At 47.5% G+C, this 26,386-nt stretch overlaps 1 protein-coding gene across 1 annotated transcript in view; it reads right to left on the bottom strand.

The window, feature by feature from the left end:
* Positions 1 to 26,386, bottom strand: part of STAG3 (STAG3 cohesin complex component) — a 1,816,020-nt gene that overhangs the window by 721,263 nt on the left and 1,068,371 nt on the right. Inside the window, exons 16-17 of the mRNA XM_085637308.1 lie at positions 20,283 to 20,386; positions 19,891 to 19,983 (exon numbers count right to left, since the gene is read on the bottom strand). Of these exons, the coding sequence (XP_085493434.1) occupies positions 19,891 to 19,983; positions 20,283 to 20,386 (197 nt within the window). The remainder of the gene's footprint in view (positions 1 to 19,890; positions 19,984 to 20,282; positions 20,387 to 26,386) is intronic.

Raw genomic sequence — 26,386 nt, 5'->3', positions numbered from 1 at the left:
CTAAATGTGGGGAAGAGAGAGTGGATGATATTCATATGTTCCGAGACTGCGCAGAGTTGGAAGAATTTTGGAAACAAATTGGTAAAACTCTCTCGGAGGTACTGGAACAGCCCATAGAGGTAAGCATGATAACAGTTATTTTTGGGATTAACGAACAAGTTACTTACCTTCGGTAACGATGTATCTGTAAGAAACATTAGTTAGTTAGATTCCTCACCTTAGAATATCCCCAGGCGTCAGACTGGATCCGGAAGATTTTTCGTCAGCAATACCCCTTGCGCGTCGCTAGGCGTCGTCTGCGGCTCCGCGTCCGTCGTCGGCGTCGTGCGCCGGAATGACGTCGGAGTACTTAGACGCCGCCCTCGCGCGCTGACGTCAGTTCTTGTACATAGCTTTCCGCGCCAGGAACGCAGAGCCATGCAAAGACCGACACTGGTGCCAAAAATAAAATCTAGGGGCCTGAAAAGGACAACCTTAACCCTAGATGTCAGTTCGCAGAACGGGGAGGATGGGTGGGTCGGTGAGGAATCTAACTAACTAATGTTACCGAAGGTAAGTAACTTGTTCATCTGAAAGAAACACGTTAGTTAGATTCCTCACCTTAGAATAGATACCCAAGCAATACCATCCCCGGTGGTGGGTCTGCGAACCAAGATCACACCAGAAAGTCCTGGTGGACAGAACGGCCAAAGAAGCCATCCCTCCGGACTTGGCTGTCAAGGCAATAATGCCTGGCAAACGTGTGTAACGAAGCCCACGTCGCCGCCTGACAGATGTCCTGCAAAGGGACTCCCCGTCCCAAAGCAGTAGTAGCCGCTGTGGCCCGAGTAGAATGGGCGCGCAGCCCAACAGGAGGGTCCTTTTTTGCCAAAGAATAGCAAATTTTGATACACAAAACGACCCACCGAGAGATGGTCCGTTTGTGCACAGCTTTCCCCTTCTTAGCGCCCACGTACCCAACAAAAAGCTGGTCGTCCACCCGGAACTGTTTTGTGAGGTCCAGATAAAAGGAGAGTGCACGTTTTGGGTCCAGACGGTGGAGCCTCTCTTCCTCTTTGGAAGGATGCGGAGGCGGAAAGAAGGTGGGCAAGGTGACAGACTGCCCAAGATGAAATGGAGTCACCACTTTCGGAAGAAAGGAGGGACGAGGCCGAAGGACAACCTTGTCCGGATGAACAGACAGAAAAGGAGGCTTTGAAGATAAAGCCTGGAGCTCACTCACCCGTCTAGCCGAGGTGATGGCTACCAGAAAAGCAGTCTTAAGAGTCAGAAGACGAAGAGGACAATTGTGAAGAGGCTCGAAGGGAGCGCACATCAGGAATGTCAAGACCAGATTCAAGTCCCACTGAGGCATTACAAAAGGGACAGGAGGGAACGTGTGAGTAATGCCTTTCAGCAAGCGTGTAACCACAGGGGACTTGAAAAGAGAAGGCTGATCAGGAAGCCGCAAGAAGGCGGAGATGGCAGCAAGATAACCTTTCAGGGTGCCCAGGGCAGAGCCCTGCCGGGCCAGAGAAAGAAGAAAGAGAAGAACCTCAGAAAGAGGGGCGGAAAGGGGATCCACAGCCTTTGCTGTGCACCATGCCACAAATTTGTTCCACCGGCAGGCGTATACCGTCTTTGTGGAGGGACGCCTGGCTGCCAGAATGATATCACAGACTTCAGGAGGCAAGTCAAATGGCATCAACTGCCGCCGCTCAATCTCCACGCATGGAGGTGGAGGCTGGACAGGTTCGGGTGGAGGACCGTCCCCTGCTGCTGCGACAGAAGATCCTCCCGAAGGGGCAGACGTATCGGGGGATCGGTCAACATACTGAGTAGCTCGGGATACCAGTATCTTCGTGCCCAATCCGGAGCCACCAAGATGACTTGGGCCCGGTCGTGCCTGATCTTCTTCAGCACTCTGGGCAGAAGTGGTATAGGCGGAAAGGCGTACAACAGACCGCAACTCCACTCGTGACGAAAAGCGTCGCCGAGCGAGTGCCGCCTTGGAAATTCCAACGCGCAGAACTGCTGACATTGCGCGTTCTCTTCGGTGGCGAATAGATCTAACCAAGGCTCTCCCCACTGCAGAAAGAGACCTTGCGCCACTTCGGAGTTCAGACGCCATTCGTGATCCATCATGCACCGGCAGCTGAGTTCGTCCGCTCTGGCGTTCAGAGAGCCCGCCAGATGTTGAACCACTAGGGTGACGCCCTGGTGTTCCAGCCACGTCCAGAGGCGCAGAGCCTCCTGACAAAGGGTCCACGACCCCACCCCGCCCTGTTTGTTGCAATACCACATGGCGGTGGTGTTGTCCGTGAACACCTGCACGACACTGCCCCTGACAGAGGGAAGGAAGGCTTTCAGTGCAAGTCGGATCGCTCTCAACTGCAACAGGTTGATGTGGAGACGAGACTCCGCCGGAGACCAGAGGCCTCTGATCTCCGCCTCTCCCATATGGCCACCCCAGCCCAGGAGGGACGCATCCGTCACTACGACATGCTCCGGTTGGGGAAGGGAGAGGCTCCTGCCCATGACCCAATCGCGGTCCGTGAGCCACCACTGCAACTGTTGTGCAGTGCCCTCCGAGATCAAGACATGGTCGGACAGGTTGCCGTGATGCTGGGCCCACTGAAACTTCAGGTCCCACTGCAGAGCCCGCATGCGCCGCCTGGCGTGATGCACTAGTAGGATGCAGGAGGCCATCAGCCCCAGAAGCCGCAACACTAGCCTGACCGAAACCCAGGATAGAGGCCGAAAGATGGGAATCAGGGCCTGTATATCCCGGACCCGCTGTTCCGGTGGATAGACCCGGAACTGCGCCGAATCGAGAACTGCTCCGATGAAGAGGAGCTTCTGAGAGGGACTCAGGTGTGACTTCGGCACGTTGATGGAAAATCCCAGCAAATGCAGGAGATCCGCCGTAGTCTGGAGGTGGGAGACGACTGCCTGGGGCGAGCCCGCCTTCAACAACCAGTCGTCGAGATAGGGGAAGACTGGAACCCCTGATCTGCGCAGATGAGCTGCGACCACCGCCATCACTTTCGTGAACACCCGAGGGGCACTGGTGAGGCCGAAGGGGAGCACGGTAAACTGAAAATGCTCGTGGCCCACCGTGAACCGCAGGTAACGCCGGTGGGCCGGCAGGACGGGGATATGGAAATATGCGTCCTGCAAGTCCAACGCTACCATCCAGTCTCCGGGGTCTAGGGCAGCTAGAACCTGAGCCAAGGTTAACATCTTGAACCTTTCCTTTCGGAGGAAGGCATTGACGTTCCGGAGGTCCAAGATGGGGCGTAGGCCCCCTTTGCCCTTCTTGGGAACCAGAAAGTAGTGGGAATAGCAACCACGACCTACTTCTGGACTCGGAACGCGCTCGACGGCCCCCTTGGCCAAGAGGGCCGAAACTTCCTCGCGGAGAAGATTCAAATGATCCCCCGAGATACGGTGGAGCTGTGGCGGCATGGCTGGAGGGGTCGTCTCGAAGGGGAGGGAGTAGCCCCTTCGGACGATTTGCAGCACCCACCTGTCCGATGTATTGGACCGCCAGTGGAGCAGGTGATGGCGAACTCTGCCGCCCACTGGCGTGGAATGGGCCTGAAAGCTCGGACTAGGAAGGCTTTGAGGCGGATGCTGCCGGGGTGGATGTGGGCTGACCACGTCGTCCTCCAGATCCGCCACGGCGGAAACCACGTCCGCGACCGCGCGCAGGTTGGTTCTGTGGCTGGTGGCTGGGCGGACGTGAGGAGGCGCCCCTTCCTTGGCCACGAAAGGGGCGAAAAGCGGAGGTGTGCGCTCGCGGAGCCGAGAGGCCCAAGGACTTGGCCGTAGCCCGGGAGTCCTTAAAGCGGTTCAGCGCACTGTCCGCCTTCTCACCAAACAGGCGAGTGCCATCAAAGGGCATGTCCATGAGGGTGTTCTGGACATCCCCGGAAAATGACGTGGACCGCATCCAGGCGTGGCGACGGAGTGCCACCGTGGTGGAAATCTCCCGACCCAGCGAGTCCGTGGTGTCAAGCCCACATCGTATGGCGTGCCGCGCTGCATCCCTACCATCGGCCAAAGCCTGGTTAAGACGTGTCCGGACCTCCTCCGGACACAGGGGCAGCACGTCCTCCACCGTATCCCACAGAGAATGGGAATAACGGTCCAAGAGACAGGCGGTGTTTAAAGACCGCAGGCCCAAACTAAGGGACGAGAACAGTTTCTTGCCAAACTGCTCGAGTCTCTTGGAATCCCGGTCCGGCGGAGCGGTCGGGAAGGAGGATTGGGAGGTAGAGGCCTGGATAACCAGACTCTCGGGGGTGGGGTGTTGGGACAGGAAACTGGGGTCGCCCGGAGCAGGGCGGTGGCGCCTGGCGACGTTCCTATCCACAGGAGGAACTGTGGAGGGCTTGGACCAGGTGCCCTGCAGAACGTCAGTGAGGGCCTCATTGAACGGCAGCAGAGGCTCAGTGGAGCTTGCTGCGGTTTGAAGCACCTCAGTGAGGATGTTAGTCCTCACAGCCACGGCAGGCAGCTCGAGCCCAAGGGCTGCGGCCGCCTTGCGCAGCACCACAGAAAATGCTGCACCCTCCTCCGAAGCCACAGTCGGAGGAGAAGTGAATCCAGTGTCTGGCGATGTATCAAGACCACTGGCCTCCCCCAGTTCATCCGCCCAGTCCTGTGAAAGCTGCGACTGAACAGCCAGAGGGTCCTCAAACCCCTCCCAGTCGCCCCCGTCGTCCGATTCCTGATAAACAGGAGGAATGATCGGAGCCGGACTGTAGAGATGAAGGGTCTCAAGCGGCGCCGGACGCGGCGTTGGTCGACGCCGGTGCGGCGCCGGGTCCGGAATAGGGCTAAACTGGGGTTGGACGCCGTCCGGCGTCGGCAGCAACGACGACGGCGGCACCGGAGGTGTAGGCGTCTGCGCCGGCGGCGCCGGTGACGGCGTCGGTGGTTCATGCGCCGGCGCCGGAGTGGTTAGGTCAACCGGCGTCGACGGGGGCCCAGGCATGGGCCCCGCAGGGACCTGCGGCGTCGAGACCGGAGTCGTCGACGGCGCCGGGGCCGAAGCCGCCGGCAGGCAGGGTCGCCCAGTCGAGCCCGCGGGGCCCGAAGGCGCGCCAGCGGGCGTCGACGGCGGGGCCAGGCTCCTCATGGCCGAGAGGAAGGTACTGACCTCCGCCGGCGTCGCGTTAGTCCCAGGGACCGGAGGGTATGGGGACGGGCGCGGCACCTGCGGCTCCGCCGGAGCCGCGGGGGTGAAACCACTGGGACCCTCGGCCGAGTCGCGCGACCGGCGAGGGGAGTCCGAAGAGCGATGTCGCCGCTTGGACTTCTTAGAGCGTTTGGACTTACCCGACGACTTGGAGCCCGACGATCGATGGTGGCGTCGGCTAGGGCTCCTCGAGCGATCCTTGGACCTCCTCCTGGACCGGGATCGCGCACGACGCGGAGCCGAGTGGCGAAGCTCGAGAAGCTTGCGGGACCGCTCCCGCCGAGCCTTCGAAGTCAGGGCCTGGCAATCAGAACACGACTCCGCGTCGTGGTCGGGGCCTAAACAGTAGAGGCACCGGCGGTGGTGGTCGGTCACCGACATCAGTCGATGGCAATCCTCACAAGCCTTGAACCCAGGCATCCTACCGGCACCAGATGTCGACAGACAAGGATCAAAAGTGATCAAAAAAGATTTAGTCAAAAAAGACTAAAAGGGGTAGCTCTCCCGGATCTGCGCTTACTGGCGCGGAAAAAAGAAGAACTGAAATCAGCGCGCGAGGGCGGCGTCTAAGTACTCCGACGACGTCATTCCGGCGCACGACGCCGACGACGGACGCGGAGCCGCAGACGACGCCTAGCGACGCGCAAGGGGTATTGCTGACGAAAAATCTTCCGGATCCAGTCTGACGCCTGGGGATATTCTAAGGTGAGGAATCAATCTAACGTGTTTCTTTCAGATATACAAAATACAGCGTACCCCCTACTGAATAGAGATCAGGAAAATATGCTTTTCCTATTTACCTTGCTCGCTAGAAGGGAGATTTGCATTAATTGGGTAAGAAGTATACCTCCAACCTATAGAGAATGGCTGGCGTCTATTTTAAGGGTATATAAATTAGATAAACAAGGGAAAAAAAGTAAGAACAAAAATTTTTGGAGAATATGGGAAAATTATAGTCAAGTAAATGATAGGGTGTCCAATGATTAAGGCAATGGCAACAATGATTTCAGGCTGGGTCTTGAATTGAGGGGTCATCATGACCAGCTCCCTCCACTTCCAACAATCTTGTGCCAGGAGATGGACAAAAAGGGGCCCCAAGGGTTAAGAGCAGGCTTGTCCCCCAAGGTTACACTCAAAGGTATGGACGCATCGAAATCAGAGTGTTCAAGGGGGCCCCTGATTCCTCCAAAAACTCCAAAAGAAAACTGCTTATGAGGACAAAAAAAAAAATAGATGAGGCTTATTTAATAGAGATTACTACAACAATTTAAAGAGAAGGATACAAACTAACCTGGAAGAATATAAGAAACAGGATGATAAAATTAGACAGAAACTCTTTGCATCAGTCTAATCTCTCTTAAGATACACAATATATCCTAATAAAAGAATCAGAAGATGCTTAATTAGTGTAAGAAAAAAACAAGAAAAGGCAAATTTGTAATCTGAAACATTGTGAGAATGGTGAAAACAAAACCAAGCTTTCTAGGTGTGAAAAAAAATAGGATTTTAATAATACTAGCCTGTATACAAAGAATGTGAAAGATATTAATAGCTGCTCTAAATTTCTTCCAATAACTATATAAAGACGACGCAGTCCTGGATTGTATGAAAATTGGAGATTGACTAATATCTATAGGAACTTCCAGAAGAACAAAGTGAGCCATTAAATACCCCAATCTCAAACTACGAGATCAAGAGAGAATTGATTAATCTTAGGAGGAAGAAAGCCGCTGGTTCGGACGGAAGTCTGGGAGAATAGAAAGATGTTAAAGAAACAGCTCTCCGAATTTGGACAATATTTCATATATCTTTAAATGATGGAGAACTTATAAAAAAATTGTGGAACAAGGCAATTATCTCAATATAGCAACCCAATGCAGATCCCAGTAATTGTGAATCATACAGACACAATTATGTTTTCTAGAATAGATGCAAATAAGTTGAACAAGTTTGCAACACAGTTTGTACAGGAACATCAAAACTGATTAATCACAGGCCAACAATTACAATTATTAACTCATAGATTAAAGGGTACAATTGATCTTGTGGTAACTTTATAAAATAAAAAAAAACAAAAAAAAAAAACAACAACCTTTGACAGTTATAACCCAAGCTGTTCCTAAAGACACGCTTTTGACTACTTTAACAGTCGGCAGTATCGTCTCCGTTGACTGTGTGGTAATCGACGTGGTTGTTGTCATGGGTGAACTGGCTATGATCACAATCGTCACTGGCACTGTGGTAGATGCCGCTGCCGTCATTGACAGTGTTGAAGACGATTTTTCATCAAGGGTGTGCTTGTCAACGCTTTTTCCATCAACACTGCTAACGACAGTTTACTGAACAGGAGGAGATGGTGTGGTAGGCTCAGATTTAGAGGTCTCTGATTTTACTGAAGAGAACTCATGCTTTCTAGGTTTATGAGGGCGTTTTCCAATTGACTTAGCTTCCTGGAAGAGAACAATAATGGTGAGCCTTTTCTTATGCCTTTTTGGGTGGTTCTTGAGGTAGCTGAACTTCTGACCTCTGTCTTATGTACCCTCTTGGCATATGAAGAAGAGTCCTCACTATCACCCTCAGAAACTGGGTTGTACTTGGCTTTTAGCTTTTGAAGCCATAGTAATAATCTACCCTCGCTATCTTTCTGACGAAAATGCATGGCAGATTTTGCAATCTTTTACCAGTGAGATGGGTAGAGACAGTATATATAGTCCTTGTGCTGGTCTTCAGAATGCAGTCTCATCTCACAGGTTCCTCATGGCGTGAACAGGCCTTTTTTAGTCAGGTCTGACATTGTAGACAGTCAGCATTATCCCTCAGGTGTTAGCTATTGTTAAAATACAGTAATGATAAACTCTCTGAATTCAATAAGAAGTATAGTTCAACTGAGCAGAGCTCAGGGGAGACTCCCTTCCCATGATAGAAAATCAGAGAGGTAAGCCTCTGTGGGGAGAAGTCTAGAGGTTACAACAACCTGATTGGTTGGAGTTTGGATTCTTTTAAAAGGATAGGATATGTTACTAAAGTGAGGGTTCTATAGCCTTAATAGGTTATAGTTACGATTGTACTGCTTTAATAGTTTTACCACAGGACTCCTGGGTTGACGTTGGGAAGCATGTGAATCGATGAAAGATCCAATACTGGAGACACTGGCAACCATGATGCATACATTAAAACAATTAAACATATATGTAGACAAGTGCAGTTTGCAAAACAATATATAACCGCTCTCAATAAACCCTAAAAATAATCATCACAAAGACAACCCCCAAGGTTTGTCGGAGGCCAACATCAAAACCTTGGCCTACTACAGTAATCAGTCAGATTACTTGCAACCAAATACCTGTCTATAGCCTGTCACACAATGTGATTACCAACCGTTAAAAGCTCACTGGCTTTAAGAAATGTTTTCACAATTAATAAGCTAGTCCAACACCCTTTGTCATCATTGTTATTCAGATTTTTACAGTGCATGGCTACCCAACCAAGGGTTTTCCAGCGAGAGGCCACAGAAAAGGTACCCCGAGGCAAAAGGGGTGACTCCTGATATCAACATTTAAAACAACCATGTTGTAAGCTTCCTGTGGAAGACAAAGAAAGCGAGCGGAAGGCTTTCAAGTCAAGAGTAAAGAGAGTTCCACAACTTTGGGTCTAAAAAGAAAAAAAGACTCACACTCCTTGTCTGGATCTTCTAACTCTAGGAACTAAAGAGCAATCCAAATTAGTTGAGCACAGAGACCGGTTGGGTGTGGATGGCAACACCAAGGATCTCCAGTAGAAGGGGCTAAAGTTTGACAGGCATTTGTGCATATCGCACAGTGCCCCGAATTTAAGGCTGGCAGTGAGATGGAACTTGAAGGGGGAAGGGGAGGATTGGGATGCAGAAGGAGAACTGCAGATGCATTCTGCACAATCTGGAGCTGCCCTAGAAGATACTTCGTAACTCTTAGACAAAGAAGATTTCCGTAGTCAAGCCTCGAGATTAATAAGGGCTGAATGACTGTTTGGTGGGTCAAGAACCAGAGACATCCTAGAATTTTTTTAAGCCATATCAAGATCCAGAAGCAGGTAGCAACCACTTTGGTGATTTGGTGACTCACAGAAAGATTCCTATGCAGCCAGATTCGATTCTGGAAAACTGGAACAGGGGTGGGTAAAGTACTCATCACCTCAGGCCACAGATGTGAGCCCCACAGGTGGGGAAGGTTGCCCAACATTAAGGCCTCAGTCTCTTCTCCATTTAACTTCAAGAAGCTAGTGTTCATCCAGGAGAAGACATGTATGAGGCAGTTATTCAGTGCCTCTATGCTGCTGATCCCCTGAGATGACAAGGAGACAACGATCTGCTTATCGTCAGCCTAAGAGAGGACTTCACTTTTCTACAATGTCCACAAGTGGCATTACATAGAAGTTAAAGAGGTATGGGCTAAGAGTGGAACCATGGGGGACCCCAGAAGTTAGAGAGTGCAGCTTAGAACAATGCTGATCGGTGTGAACTTGGAAGACATGATCCTGGAGGAAGGAGCTCAGCCAGGTCAGAGCTATGTCCGGCACTTATACAGACTCTAACCTATGGAGTACAGTTCTGTGGTTCATTTTGTCCAACGCTGCACTGAGGTCCAACAGAATCAGTGCAGCTGTGCCACCATTGTCTTGTTGTTGACTTAGATATTTAGTTACTGCAAATAGCATTACGTATCATAATAAGCAGACCAGACCTACGGGATCAGAAAATGTTTCCCAGTGCACCAATAAGGCCTATAGCTTGTCAACATAACCAAATCAAACCTATAGTTTTAGGAATAAGGCAACAATGAGACAGTCACAACATTAGAAAGTAATACTAAATTACAGTTGGCTAAGCTAAATAATATATTTCTTGAGAAGGCTTAACAATGATTCTCACAGAGCAAACCTTCTAGGTCTACGGTTTGTCACACAGGGTAACCAACAACAAAACCATTGCCTACTAAGGGAATCAGTGGCATTGCATGTAACAAAATACCTATTGGTAGGTTTTAATAGCGAGTACCAACAATCCACACTTAAACGCCTATTGAATCGAACACACACTTTTCAAAATAAAAATCTCAGGCCTATTGCATTTAGCATAACCTTGTAAATTATATAGCCCTGATCATTGGCTTGCACCATAACCACCTCAGTCCTGTATAGTATAAGCATTACAACAAGCCAAAAAGTGCAATACTGGCAGTCTTTTAAGTTGAAGCACACATATTCGACCCCATCAGATACCGTACTCAGTGGAACCAACATGTGGATGGAGCCTAAGCCCCTGTTCTCAGTAGTATTCTGAAAGTTCTTTTTTGTTAAATAAAATCGTCTGGCAGTTGCACTGTCAAGACAGACCTTAAAGAATACTCCATGTATATTAGTGTGGTCCTGGGTACATCATACAGCTCTCAAAGACAAATCTGCACTATGAAGTCTAAACTCAATAATGTAAGTGAAGGGTTCAGGGAGTGCAATACATTCCTCAAGGCTGCTCTCCTCCGATCAGTGATGCTGCCAGAGAAAGACAAACATATTTTACAGCATTACAAAGTCACGTTTGTGGTCCTGAAAGTTCAAACACAGTGTAAAGTTTGTAGTCTTGGGAGGATATTTTCCTAGCATACTAATGAAATGAAAATTTCAGGGTTGGTAAGACACCAACTAATGGTTGGGTCCTGACCCCTGGATCCATGTCAAAGGGAGCGGAAAGAAAGGCATTGATGACAGCAAGAGAGATGGCGCGTAGAGAATAAAAGCCTTGCCCACTCTACGCCCATATTTGCCATTGGCTTGTGTCACTGTCCGTCCTAAATGCTAGCTTCTGATTTGTCAATAGGCTTGTTAGTCCCTTCTTAATACCGCCTCCTCTTCATCTGTCACCTCCCATGGTGACTGGCACTTTTACTTCGGTGGTTACACGGTACCCGTTATTTAGTCTTTAAAAAAAATTCTTTATCCACTTTCTCTCACTGCAGGCACAATGTGCTTTGGTGCCTTCTTTACAACCCTGCCCTTCCTCCCGTGTTCCGTGCCTTCTTTACCCCCGCCCTCCCTCCCGTTGTCTGTGCTTTCTTTACCCTCTTCCCCCCCCCCCCCCCCATTTTCCTCTTGTTGTCCATGCCTTCCTCCTCCCCAGCCCTCCCTCCCTTCCTTCCGTTGTCGGTGATGCGTACCAGTTCTATAAATATATATGTTTTTTTAAATGGACAAAAAATTCGGCAACCAGTGCCGCCTTCTTATCCTGGTGAATACAAAGCAGTGTGGGACAAATGTTTTTTGTAGCTAGGAGATAACATTTGGTTTGTTAGGGTGCATGAAACAGAAAACGTGTGTCGTATAAATGGCATTTTTTTTATTTCAAAATTTCTGAAGCACAATTGTGTCTATCAAACGACAATGGCGTATATGTTCAGTGCACCTCGCTATACCCATCAAAACCTCCGGCTACGATGTATGTTGTGAGATGGCTGTATTGTTGGACACGCGTGAGCAGTGCCTTTAATCTCTTCAACAGCAGATGTCTGTTTTCGATTAGCATGTCACACAGATTCCCGCCGGCCGGATGTCCCGACCCCAGCTATCAGTCACTCCGCGTATTTCCAGCTGGCAGACGACAAGTCGAGTGAGCTCGTGTATCCAAAGCAGTATTATTAGCAGCTGGGGGAGGAAGCAGGACGAGAGGAGACAAACTGCCTAGGAGCTCAATGCGCAGGCGGCGCCATGGATATGGAGAAGCACTAACGAGATCGGCAGGCAGGTGAGCTGGTCGGCCGTCTACCAGGTGAGAGGGCAAAGGGGCTTGGCGCTGTGTCTGCCACGGGCAGGCTGGGGAGAGGCGAGGAAGTAAAGGCCAGGGAGGAAAAGGGAGGTACGGACCCCAAGAGTTACACCCTCGACACAGGACACACATCACTGAACCTTGCTGAATTGGGAGAGGCAGACGCTGCACTTTCTTCACTAGCAAGCACTTACTGCCCATGGAAGAAGGGAAGACCCTGACACTTAACTGCAACACATAATTAACCAGTATGAATAGTAGGCTAAATCAGACTTCGGTCCCCTGATCTCTGTTCCAGCACTGCCCCAGTCCTTGTTCTCCCTTCTGCAGTGATGTGCAGAAGTGGGCCACCTTGAACACGGCACCCCAAACTATTGACCAAAGAACTCGGACATGTCTACTGCTAGTAAGGAGAACTCTGTTGACCACATAGTAACCAAAAGGACAAAAACATTCACTGACTGTCACGGTTTCACCTCCCCACGGGACTTACAACAACAAAGGAATAGGGTGGACGAGTCTTAACCAGCAAGTCCCTTTCTGTCTCCCCAACCAGAAGACTGCCGCACGTTTGGTACCGGCCATCCGGAGGTGTTTACAGAGCACATAGAAATCAGGGAGAGAGAACCGGAAGACGCACGATGTCAGTATGATGTCACCTGTAGCTACCCATATGAGGAAGCCCCGCCTGATGACGAGGAGGAAGCCGGAAGTAGGAGAATCCAGTGGAGACCAGAGGAGCAGAGGACGGAGAGAGAACGCAACAGAAGCCCGTGGATAAGAACCCCCGTGAAAGTGGTGCCGGCGGCAGAGCCAGGAGGCCTCCGAAAATGCGCTGCGACCAGCAGGTACAGAGCCGAGTCGCGGGATGGTTAGGGCGGAAGTCTGCGGAATAAGGAACTCCCGATATCCCATTATTGGTCCCTTAACCCCCTCACCGAATCACTCGCTAGCTGTGTGACCTTACACCGGTGGTCCCTCACTCCTTTTCCATTCACTAGCAAAGTGTATCGTGTCCTCATAGCATCTCTGTCTCGCTTTCCCTATATCGCCACACGAGACCATCGAGAGAGGACGGCTATTCGAGAGTGAAGAGCCGATAAGGGAGACAGAACTGATGGTACCAGGGACAGAGAGGAGATAAGACGTATTATCCCGACCTTGCTTCCACTCGCCATCATATTCTTTGTTTACACCCTGGAGGATAAGAGGCATTATCCAACAGTAACAGACTGGCGCATGACACAAAAAGACTGTATAGAAAAATAAATACACGCTAAAGCATCCGTTTGTGTCCTCCACTCATTGCCCATCCTTACAACTTGGTGGAGAATGCGGGCAGGCCTCCATTGAAACGGACATAATGGAGAATCTCATACAACATCTGATAGCCGGACAAGAAAAGCTGGGATGGGCCGTGGAACGGCAGATGAAATCAGCTCAAGCCGACCTGGACTTGTTTAAGGAAAATATAGCCACGCAATTGGAAGGCCTGCAGAAACTATCGGCCCGAACACACATCGCTCAGAACAAGGGAAGGGAGGTCCAGAGCCCCAGCAGGCCCTCCGGGGGTAGCCCTGCAGAAATACGTACTGAGAGAAGACCCAGACGCGTTCCTGCTTAACTTTGAGCTGGTGGCCAGGGCCCGTTCATGGCCGATCGACAAGTGGCCCTTCTTTTTAGCCCCTCTGCTCACAGGGGAGGCCCAGGTGGCCTATCAAGTGGCTAACAGCAATGGAGACACTCCTTACGATGTGATAAAAACAGTAATACTCGACCATTTGGGACTGGATGTAGAGGCCTTCCGGGTTTGTTGAAAGAGAGGGGACGTCTGGGTGAGAACCCAAACACTCTTCTTCCGGCTAAAGGCCTCCGCATATAAATGATTGAGGCCCCAAGAAAGCAGCAAAGAGGAGATCATGTATTGTGTCTATTTAGAGCAATTCCTAGAAGCTCTCCCCTACAACACCCAATGGTGGTTACGACAACATGCAAACCTGACCACCATGCAAGCAGTTGAAATGGCTGCCACTTTCTCTCGTGCGCAACCGCGAGCCTTACTCTGGGAACCAGAAAAAGCTCAACGTCATCCAACAGGCAGAACAGAGCAGAAGAACAAAAACCCTCCCGAACCCACAAGACCACGTTTTCCAAAAAACGAGACTCCGACCTGAAGGGACCACAGTGTTTTGATTGCGGGGAGTGGGGGCATATCGCCCGGGTATGTCCACGGAAAAAAACTCAGGAAGAACCCATGGAGGTCGGGTATATTCCTCGAACAGTCCTTTATACTGCAGAAATGGGAACAGCCTTCTTCGTAAGTGTAGTGGTGTACGGAAGGATAGTAAAGGCACTACTTGATTCTGGTTGTAGACAATCAGTTATCCAGAAAGAGCTGATAAATCAGGCACAAACAAGGAAAGACAACCTGGTCCACATATGATGTGTACATGGGGACGTAAAGCCATATCCCATAGCCATAATCACCATTACTCCGAAATGGGGTACACCGCACCAAGTCAGGGTAGAGGTCTTGCCAAACCTGCCTGAGGAATTCATTATAGGGACCGACAACCCTGACTTTCTTAGTATGTTCTTAACAACCGTACAACAGTCAGGTGGGTGGGGTTATCCAAGCACACAGGTCCACATGTTCCTGCCCTTATAACATCTGAACCCTGGCTCCTAGACCGAAAATTCAAATTTGCACAACTCAACGACTCTACCCTCTAGCAGGCGTGGCAGTCCGCCCAGGGAAACGACGCGACAGTCACCAGAGCATACCCCCAGTTCCTGATTCAACATGACTTGCTTTACCGGAAAGCAGATAAAGGTACTGAACCCCAATCGCTTGTTACCCGTGATTTCCGAGAACAGATCCTGTTCTTTTCACAAACTCACCTTACCGCTTGACACATAGGGGCAGAAAAGGCTACTCAGAACGTGCAGAGGTAGTTCTATTGTCCAGGAGTCTATGCAGACAACGAAATATTGTCAAGAATGTGAGATCTGCCAAAAACACAATACCTATTGTCCGCCCGCAGTACCCATACAACTGTTGCGGGGATTCTGCTCATGCACGGAACTATGCACAGGAAACCAGGACCTCAGTGAATTCTGGTGTACCAAAAAACTCACCTCAGTACCCAGAACCCCTATCTGACTAGCATCAGTGTCTCATTCGTTCTCCGTACTACAGTGAAGCTACCAATGATTAGACAACCCAGACCAAGCGACTTAGGGTACTCTAAGGAATGCTGGGAATCAAGAACACTCTTTCGTTTTTATTATCATACCAGTCCACAACATGAGTAATCAGAGACACAGAAAAGTTTAAAATGTTTATTTTTAACTAGGTGCTCTAAGATGCAGTATTTTGGCAAAGATAAGCAGGCATATGATTAGAAATAAAACATTCAGCATTGTTTCAATTCCATAAAACACAAAGGGAAAAATCATGTTATAATGATAGTGGAAACAGGTTGTATAGCGCCTTGTGAACCACCCTCCCCTTGCTAGGAGCTACATTTATAATAATAGAAGGTCTCTAGGTTTGAACGGGGAACCCCATACCTCCAAGATGAGCTGAGGTGAATCACATCACAGGATCAGCATTGCTCTCAGTAGATGGAAAGGTTTTTTCCAAGTGCCAGCATCATGCATACAATGCAATATTAAAGGCACCCGAGTTTCAGATATTTGCGTCTGTGTTGTGTCTAGAACGTGGGCCGATCAACCTGAATCAACAGCATACATTGTTATTTGACCTTGAAGACTTCTGCATACAGTGTACAGACTAAGGTCTTGGTGTAAGTCAAGGGATGTGAAAAGCAGACTGTTCTCATGTGAAGAAAAGCAAGCAGGTTAACTTACAATAACAGTTACATGTAGTGTTGTGTGCAAAAGCGGCAAAGTGGCAAAATGGCGTTTAACTTCTAATACGCTTATGCTAACATAGCAATGTGTGCAAGCAGAACTCTGTCTTCACTACACAACCTCTACCTATAATGGGGACCCCGTTTGAACGTATAGGGATGTATCTTATAGGCCCCCTGCCTAAAACACGCAGTGGCCATCTGTATGCGTTCGTAATCGTAGTCCCTCACTCCTTTTCCCTTCACTAGCAAAGTGTATCATGTCCTCACAGCATCTCTGTCTCTCTTTCCCTATATCGCCACAAAAGATCATCGAGAGAGGTCGGCAATTCGAGAGTGAACAGCCGATAAGGGAGACAGAACTGATGGTACCAGGGACAGAGAGGAGATCAGACGTATTATCCCGACCTTGCTTCCACTCGCCATCGTGTTCTTTGTTAACACCCAGGAGGATAAGAGGCATTATCCAATAGTAACAGACTGGCACATGACACAAAAAGACTGTATAGAAAAATAAATACACGCTCAAGCATCCGTTTGTGTCCTCCACTCATTGCCCATCCTTACAGACTGACATCTCTCACTTGAAGGCCATTGACATTCCATCACTACTGTCAAGCAGTGATCGGCAATCTGTCTGCTCCCATTATTGATCATACAAGGCTAATGTCCATACGCTGCTGAACCTGACCACTACAGGCCAATATTAACTTGATGACTTTATCCCTCCCAGGGTTCAAGACTAACTTTATCGCACAAGAACTAGAGATTCGAAGCAAAAAATGTGAGCGGTGGTCCCAGATTTTTATTCCAGATCAATTTATGGTGAGTGGCAATTAAAACTCAATTGTGGTAGTAAAAGCAGAATGATTATATAAAATAAGAACAGAAAGAAGAGTATTACATTTTAGTCCATAAACTTATATTAGACTTATCTTTCACATCAGTCAATTTGGATAGCCATCCTTTCAGATGTCCCTCTGCCAAGCTCTCTAACTAATTATCAACATTCTTACCCCATCCTCACCTTCTCACCTCCTAGAATCTATTCTCAAGTGCATTCCACTTTCACCACTCACCCCACTCCTTTCATTCTCACTCCTTATAAGTTGACAACCAAATCAGGAGTTTTCATTTGTATTCACTTCTAAAAATGTTTTTGAAATTGTTTTTTTAACCCCTTGAGTGCCCCGCCCTTTCCACGCCCTGTGCCGGGCGTTTCATTAGCGGGCGGGGCTCATGACGAGATAGTCTCGTCATGGGCACAGCGCAACCGCGGCCCATGACGAGACCATCTCGTCATGGGCACTCAAGGGGTTAAAACTTCCAGATGTGTGTGTTTCTAGTACTTGATCTTCTGTTCACTATAGTGCTCTTAATGAAGGCTTATGTGGCACTCTTTGTGATAGGCATGTTCTTTCTTAGTTCTTTGTGCAGTCCAGGTGACTGCATCGAACACTACCCTAGGTGTGCATTGATACTTTAGAATCCGGGAAATCTAGATATTTCGGTACTGATGGATACCTCTGAAAGATAGGTAACATAAAGCAAGTTAGTTGCCTGTTAAGTGCCTGATGTTCCACTGACTCGGACTTAGTTAGCTTTCAGTTCACTGCCACTAGATTACAATTCTTAGAAGATAACTGCCATTGTTTCCTTTCGCTAGTGATATAGGCATTAATTTTCAGCAGGATTGCATTTCTGGCTAATCATGATTTCTAGTTAAATAAAAGGATGTTAAAATGCTATTTAAAAAGGGACTGTACTCTCCCTCTGCTATCAGCTCAAAGCTTATTGAAATATCACTTTTCACTAGAAGTGGATATTTATAGAATTACACCTAACAAGTTTCTATCCAACCACATATCTTTCTGCCTTTTCTGGCAGTTGCAAATTAGCAGATCAACAACAACGCTCATAATCTATATAGTTCTCTTGATTTATCACTATCTTGAGTAGGTCAAGTTAAAAAAGTAAATGTGTGATTATCTACTAGGAAACAGGGATTTTTATGGTTCTTAATGTTGGCCCAAGGACTTCAAACAAAAAAAGTGGAATACTTTTTCAAGGAGCTTTAGCTAACCAGGCAGTGAAAGTATGGAGCCTTGCCTATGGAAATGACCCCAGTCCAGATGACCACCATGGAATGAAAGCCTTTACCCTTTTCTGGACTTCATTAGATGGTGTTACCATGCTATGTCAACGTTACTGAGCAGTAGAGAATCGAACCATAAGCAATGACTTCTTCTCACGCACTCTTTCCCAAGGCAGAATTCATCCCTCCCTGAAAAGCAACAAGTAGGAAAATAGAAGGTTGTCTCACCACCACTGATTTACACAGCATCAGGAGTTACTTAACAGAGTGCATATGGTAACCTTGCCCATCCACCAAGTATGTTTAGAAGACCCCAAAACTAGCTTAGCCCTCAGATTATAGTGTCAAGTCACAAGAAGATCGGACAAACCCATCACAGCACATAAATTACTAAGCCCTAGCACATTTCTGAACGCAACAAATGGGAGCTATTGCCTTGGACTTACTGCTTTATTTTAAAATTAATTGAAACATAGATCCAACTTGGAATCTCTTCACACTCCCACATTGCTTATTTTTCTTGACAGAAGAGGCTCAGAATCGTTTGTTGATGTAACAAGAATTGACCATTTATATGATTGAGGCTGTGCTGCACCAAACACTGAGGAGTAATGATACCATGGACATACATGTGTACACACACTGACAACCTAAATTAAGGAATCTAAACTAAGGATCCTGTAGTGGAGTATGGACTTGAAACTCCGCCCATATTTTTCATTGGCTTGTGCCACTGTCCCTCCTTAGTACCACCTTGTCTTCATTTGTAACCTCCCATGAGGACTGCCCCTTTTACTTCTGTTGTTACAGGATATGTATTATTTTGTCTGTATGTGCTATTTTCTTTAATGAGTTTCTCCTACTGCAGGCACAACATGCTTTCCTGCAACATTCAGAGCGCCAGGTTGGCTTTCACTTTCAAGCAGCCCGGGACAATGACGGCCGCTTCTTTGAAATGAAATAGGTCTCGCATGTACAAGAGTTTGAGCTATTGGCATTGACGCTGTTAATTATCAAAACAGATAAATAAAAGGCATTGTTATTTACAATGCCAATAGCTTAAACTCTTGCAAATGCGAGACCTGCTTGTCTCATACAAGTAACCACAAGGAGATGATGGACGCAGCGCTAAAACCTTTCAGACACTTAACGCCAGTCACAGATCTATGTTGAATCAATCATCCTTCCTTAGCTCACTTCGCCTTCTCAGTTCAGACCCAACTATATGCAAATCTGTCTTGACCCTGTGCCTCATGGGAACAGTCCAGCCCAAACTGCCAACCCAGGTCTTCCCAGAACTGGAAACAAGCATCCTGGGACCGGTTTCGTGTAACACCCCATATCAGCCAGGCTAGCTTGAATCCAGTGGCAAAGTGAACAAGGGACCCATGTCTGGGCATACCCTGCCAACTTAGAGGTAACAAAGCAAACACAAGGAGATGATGGATGGAGCGCTGACACTTTTCAGACACTCAGCCCCAGTCACAGATCTGGGTTGAATCCATCATTGTGCTTGTTTCCGGTCCAGGGAGGACATGGCTTGGCAGTTTGGGCTGGACTGTTCCCATGAGGCAGAGGGTCAAGACTTATTTGCATATAGCTGTGTTTGAACTGGGGTGGGGAAGTGAGATAAAAAATTATGATGGATTCAACCCAGATTTGTGACAGAGTGAGTGTTTGAAAAGTTTCAGCACTCAGTACATCATCTGCTAGTGTTTGCTTCATGCAAGTAACTACATACAATTAATTTTTCCTTCTAATTATTGCCAGACTGACTATGTAGAATAACCAAGAATCATGATTCCAAGGAAGAACAGTACTACTGACAATGGAAAATATGATCAGCAATGTTCAGGACTCATCCATGCAGCCGAGAAAGCTACCAAGGGTTTGGTTTGCACGGCAGTTGCACTTTCAATAATCTCAAATGGGTGCAGAATACCTTGGCCAGGAGTTGTGGCAGCACCAGGATCATGTGCTGGGTCAGTTTAACCTTGTCATCTGACTGGACCTTCCTCTCCTTTGCTGAGAGAACCTAGGGGGAATTGAGCATACTGTTCAGTGCAATTTCTCACAAAAATAACTGTCCAAAGAATAGACAAGTGGGAGATGTAACCTAAATTATCACTCATTGCCCACACAGTCAAAACAGCCACAAGCAAAAGAACCATCTCCTCTTACGCTGTCAATAATGTTACGAGCACATGTAATTCTGGTTACCACCAAAGGTTCGCCACAACAGTGCTTACTCATTGGTTCAAGGCTTAGTGCATGTAGACCAAATCACATAACATTAAAGCAAAGCAAATGTTCTCATTTCCATGTCCGAGGTACCTTCTTTCCAGAAACTCTGCCAACAGGTGGGTGACCCTCTACTGCCTGCCTCATGGTGGAGACCAAAATCTCTATTAAGGTGCCTTCCTGTTGGTCATTTAGTTCTGCAATGAAGATCAAAAACAGAAACAAATTAATTGTACAAAAAGAGAAAGTAGTTGGAATCCAGAGGCAAGAGGAGTGAAAAATAAAATATATAAAACCAAGCTATTTCCTACTAATGTGCTACAAAATATGCATTTGAAGCTGGAGTCCAGCCATAATAGAGGACTTCTACCACCAGTAAAAGCAATACACACTTATCTGTAACCCTACTTCTTTTTTATCATACTCATAAGCTTTAGATGATCCTAACCAAGCTCGGAATCCTGGAGCACTTCACAAAAAATATAAGTAAAAACATATGTATAAAAAATGTTATTATACACTTAATTTTTAAAAAGCTTTTTATTTTTATTAAAAGGAAAACATTTTCAAATACCTCATGAAAATAGCCACTAAAGATACCAGTGACTACAAAACTCAAACCTTTTTCAAAGGAAAGTGAGAGAAAATAGGGACATTACAGCTTAACCGGCTGAAGCCTGAAAGGCTAGAAAACCCCCAGCTACTCTTAAGGGATAGCAGACCATCAGTAGGTGGCAGATGAGGCAGTTTCGTTTTTACATAGATGAATGTTCATGGTAGAGCTGAGAATATGTGTCCTTACTCCACATAGGAGGGAGGCATGTTACGGACTATAATGAAAATTCCACCAGAGGAGAACTGGATTTCAGATCAATATTCATGCCTCTCCTAGAAAAGATCTTTGTTATTAATCATAAGAAGTGGCAAGAATAGAAAGTGCATCCCCACAAAAGCAGAGAAACCGCGGCACTAAATGGAAACATTTCACAGAGATGTCTGGCCCACTTTGTCATCTGCTCTATAATCTGTTAAAACAACATCTTGTGAAAGCATGTATGGACCTCAAGCTAGCCGTCTTTGATATGTCTGCAATGGAAACGTTTCTCAATAATATTGCAGTAGTGGCTGTGCCTCTCATTGAGTGGACTCAAGGTCTACCAAACCAAGATTTTTGGGTATTACGGACACAGGAAAATACTAAAAACATTCCATCTAGAGACGCACTGCTTTGAAGTGGGTAACCAACTTTGTACTAAAACATAATTAACAAAAAGATGGTATGTCTGACAAATACCTTTACTTTTATACATACAGAATTTTATAACTCTTAACATGATTTCTGCTGGTGAAGATGGATTCACCTATGTATTAGTTATGTTACTGCTCACTGTTAAAACATCGGTCTTGGGAGACAGACAAGGTTATAAAGAATTTCATGAGGGAAACCTTGAAACCTACATTGAGGTTGTACAAATTGACATCCCACAGACAATGCGGCAGGATGAATCTTCAGAGTGTGGAACATAAGGCCATGGCCCTCCACCTATCACAGCCTATTAACTTTTGGCTGAAATGCAATGATACCCACCTCCTCTTTTGAGTAGCTATCGAACGCAGTGCTCCTGGCCACCAACTGCTATACAGCCCAAACCAAACCTCTCTTCAGGTCAAAAACTCAATTGTGATTGAAGCAAACCAATCTTGGCTGAGTTCACACACACTGCTCAAGAGGGACTCTTACATACTTAACAGGGCCACAGTTTGGAACAACGCCAAGAGCCTCATAGGGAATCGATTCATATCTTAGGAGGTGTGGCAGAAGCAAGGATACTGACACTAGACCAGCTTCTATCAACAGAGACCCTAAAGTTCTTCGCAACACAATATGGTGAGATTCACCTACCTCAGAATAAAGTATGGAAGTACCTACAACTAAAACGTGCCCTTTGCAAAACATTGGGCACACCAAGTGGGCCTTATCAGACTCCCCCTCCCCATACTGCAATACTTAAAACATTGCAGTCTATTTAGAGGAATGGCCTCTAGCTTCTGTAATTTCTTAGTACGTCACATACACTCTCAGAATCTCAACCCTATTAGTACACTTACGCGACAGACAGCAGGGACCCTGCAAACAGACTACACAATAGATGACCGGAAATAGGTAATCGTGGATCTAGACAGAAGGGTTTGGGGAATTGAGAATGAAACGTACCCTCTTCAAAACGATACAGGACTGGTACTGTACCCCTGCAAAACTTCACGCATCAAGCCTCTTACACCAAGCCCACTGCTGGAGATGTCATCACATGGACTCTGACACACTCCTTATACTTTACATATGTCCTTATTTGGGGGGACTACGTGGCCTCGACACGGGTCACCTTAGGTAAAGCACAGATGTATCGACACCCCTGTCCAGGAAATTGGTTCTTCTACATAGCATGAACGGTCTGCAGATGCAGTCTTACCCTTCATTACGCCAGTTATCCACTGCACTCACTACAAAAAAAAATCTGCATTTTGCGAAACTAGTGTTCACCCCAGACACCGACCCAGGCTGAATGGCTGACAGAAATGTACAAAACTGCGAAATATAAGTGGCTTATATACAGAATAGAAAACAGAACAGATGTATTTGTGTTAGTCTGGGCACCTTTCATAGATGATGGAAGAGCAGGACTACATGGCTGCAAACATGCACCAACACCTGGCACTCATCTGCACAGGACTCCTACGCCCTCTTACCTCTTCATGATGTCCTTCGAAAGGACTTACACGCAATATAGGGCAATGGGGGGAGAGGAAGCGCTGTTGAAAGCCATCTGTTCCCCAAACTGCATGTTTGCGATTCTAGCTTCACATCCACCCCACATCCTTAACACCTTTTCCCTTACCCACTTTTCTCTCTGCACTACCCCCCGTTGCTACACTCCCACAGGACATCAGCCTTTAAACTCCCCAGCCAATTATATGTGCGCCAAAACAAACATGACTGACAGCTGTGTAAAGGATGCCATAAGCAACAATACTACCCCGACTTCATGTGACTGCTTTTCCCATCCCCCCCCTTACTGTCCCCCTCCTGTAGTATACTACCATTGTCCATCTAAAGGCGTATGAACAGGGTCCACCCAGCTACAGATACAGATGTAGGCATTCCAGCCATGGCTGTTCTTTGCCCAGCACGGACATCCCTGTTGCATTTAACTACGGACTAACTACATGACAAATAATTGCTGAGGGACTCAACAATGTCCGTGGGTCAACAGTCCACTCTTCTCTCTTTCACCCTTTTGTCTCCATTATTGTGGTTGCAGCGGGTGGGCTTGTTGCTTGCCAGACTGCTCATCTTTTAGATTACATGTCTGCTTGTTCACCCCCATGCTGCTCAAAGGGTACCACAAGATAATGTCTAGAACAAGCAGTGGGATAGAGAGGGTACATATATGTACGTCCATGTAAATGTAACATGACGAAGATACACCAATGTCTTTCTTGTAAGATTCCTTCTTTGTTATTCTCTGTAATGGCCTGCAGGTTTGCATGCTTGTTATACTAATTATAATGAAGAATTGTACCATTTCTGTGACTGATGACGCTCAATAAGAGTATTGCAACACAAACAAAATAAAGTCGGACACTTCTTTAGAAAGGAAACTCAGATAAATCAATCAGTCTTTGTAAAGCGCACTAATCACCACGACGGTATACAGGCACTGCGTGGGGGAGAGGCGGAGCTATTTGAAAATCCAGGTTTTGACGCGGCTCCTGAATTCAGCGAGGGAGGAGGTGGTTCGGAGGTGAATGAGAAAGTCGTTCCAGGCCTTGACAGAGCGGTGAAAAAAGGCGCGTCCTCCGGCTCGAGTACTATGGATTCGGGGGTGGTGGCAACGTCCAGGGAGGCAGACCGCTGGCGTCTGGTGGAGTGGTGGAAGGACAGGCGGTTGTTCAAGTATTTGGGTCCTGTGTTGTGGAGGAATTTGCAGCCGTGTGTGGCTTGAAGTGGCATCTCTTCTTGCTGGGGAGCGAGTGCAGGTTGTGGAGGAGGGGGTGTTATGGGCTTATCTTGGCAGTTCGAGAATTATTCTTGCTGTTGTGTTCTGAATAGTTTGGAGGTGCTTGAGGAAGAGGGTGGTGGTTCCAGCATAGAGGGCGTTCCCCTAGTCAAGTTGACTAGTGATGAGGGCTTTTGTGATGGTTCTCCTGGTGTCTGTTGGGATCCAAAAGAACTTGCGGAGACTGTGTTGAAGGCCGCTGACAGGTTGAGGAGGAGCAGGGCTGCTGATTCGCCGCAGTCAATGATGGCTCTTTACGTCGTCCGTGGCAGCTATATGGGCATTTTTTGTTCAAAGTTTGGAGCAGAATCCAGATTGGGGATCCGGTGGCGGGGGCATTAGAGCTTGTGGTTGGATTCCAAGTAGTCCGTGAGTTGGCAGTTGACTGCTTTCTCCAGCAACTTGGATGGGAAGCGGAGGAGAAAGATGGGCTGTGGGTACTTGAGGTCGCATGGGTCTGCTATGAGTTTTTTCAGAAGTGGTTTTACTTTGGCATGCTTCCATGATTTCGGGAATGTGGTGGATCTGAGCACTGAGTTGATGTTGGAAAGCGGGGTCTGATTTCTTTGTGTCGGAGGTTGAAGGCGTGGTGAGGGCAGGGGTCAGTCAGAGATCTGGAATGGATGAGCACCTGTTGGACATAGTGGTTTCGGCTTCAAAGGGTGTCCAGTCAGTCAGGCATTGGAGTGGGAGGATGGTGGGAGAAGCCAGGAGAACTGGTTGCAGTTCGAAGTTCTTGTAGATGTTGGCAATCTGGGAGGGCTGTACGGTGTTTTCGATGGCATCAGGGGAGGAGACTTCTCTGAAGATGTGGAATAGTTCTTTGGTGCAGTTGGTGGACTGGAGGCAGTTGGTAAGTGCGGCTTTCTTTGCTTCTTTGATAGCAAGGTGGTAGGATTTGAGGGTTAACATCAGAAGGTATGCAGTTCCTCAATTGTTCAGACAAGTGGGAGGAGAGTCGGGAAGCCTCTGACTGTGTGTATAATCAGGGTAAATTTGAGAGAGAGGAAGGTAACTCTTACAGTCGGAACTAGGGTCATCACACACCCAGACAGCTAGGTGTCATGTTTCATCATATGGACCTGCTCCTCGTCAGGTCGGCGCTGCAATACCAGACAGTCACCCATAAAGGGGCTCTTTGGCAGAGATCTTTTGTTCCTTGCCGTATGGTGCAGTGGGTGTGAGGGGCCTAGGTGGTGTAGATGTAATGGAAAAGTGATTAAAACAGGTTGGATAGTCCAAGGAGACTTTTATTCAGGCTGACTATCCACCAGATTAAAAACAAAAGAGTGGCAGCTATCTGACGTAATGGTTCAGTTTAGCTATGCTCAACTCTAAAAGTTAACATGTTTCATGCCTGTTGATCAGTAAGATCCATGGCAATTCTTCAGGACCTAGTAAGTGAACTATCTACATAGAGTGGTGGGTGTGGATTCTACCTACCACGGATCAGCACTACGAGTAAAGTGTCCCGCAGTGTCACGAAGCGACCTATCCGTAGTTAAAGTATTTTTCTGACCAACAGGCATGAAACATGTTGACCTTTAGAGTTGAGCATAGCTAAACTGAACCATTACGTCAGATAGCTGCCACTCTTTTTTGTTTTAATCTGGTGGATAGTCAGCCTGAATAAAAGTCTCCTTGGCCTATTCAACCTGTTTTAATAACTTTTCCGTTACATCTACACCACCTAGGCCCCTCACACCCACTGCACCATACGGCAAGGAACAAAAGATCTCCGCCAAAGAGCCCCTTTATGAGTGCCCGTCAGGTATTGCAGCGCCGACCCGATGAGGAGCAGGTCCATATGATGAAGCATGACACCTAGCTGGCTGGGTGTGTGAGGACCCTAGTTCCAGAAGTAAGAGTTCCCTACCTCTCTCTCAAATTTACCCTGATTATACACACTGTTAGACCTGGCACCTTGGCGTGAGTATCCCTTTCACTTTTTGTCTCGCTGTGCCTCATGTTTTTGCTGGTGTTAGCTGCTCAGAGCACTGTGCCACTGCCAACCAGTGCCACAGTGCAAGTGCTCCCTGTATAAAATATATATGTTGGTTGGATTCCATGATTGGCTTATTTGGTTTTCTGTCAGACCCCAGTAAAGTGCACCAGGAGTGCCCAGGGCTTGTAAATACG

Source organism: Triturus cristatus, chromosome 12 (assembly GCF_964204655.1).
Source record: "Triturus cristatus chromosome 12, aTriCri1.1, whole genome shotgun sequence".
Classification (NCBI taxonomy): Eukaryota; Metazoa; Chordata; class Amphibia; order Caudata; family Salamandridae; genus Triturus; species Triturus cristatus.
This window is presented reverse-complemented; position numbering and strand designations above follow the sequence as displayed.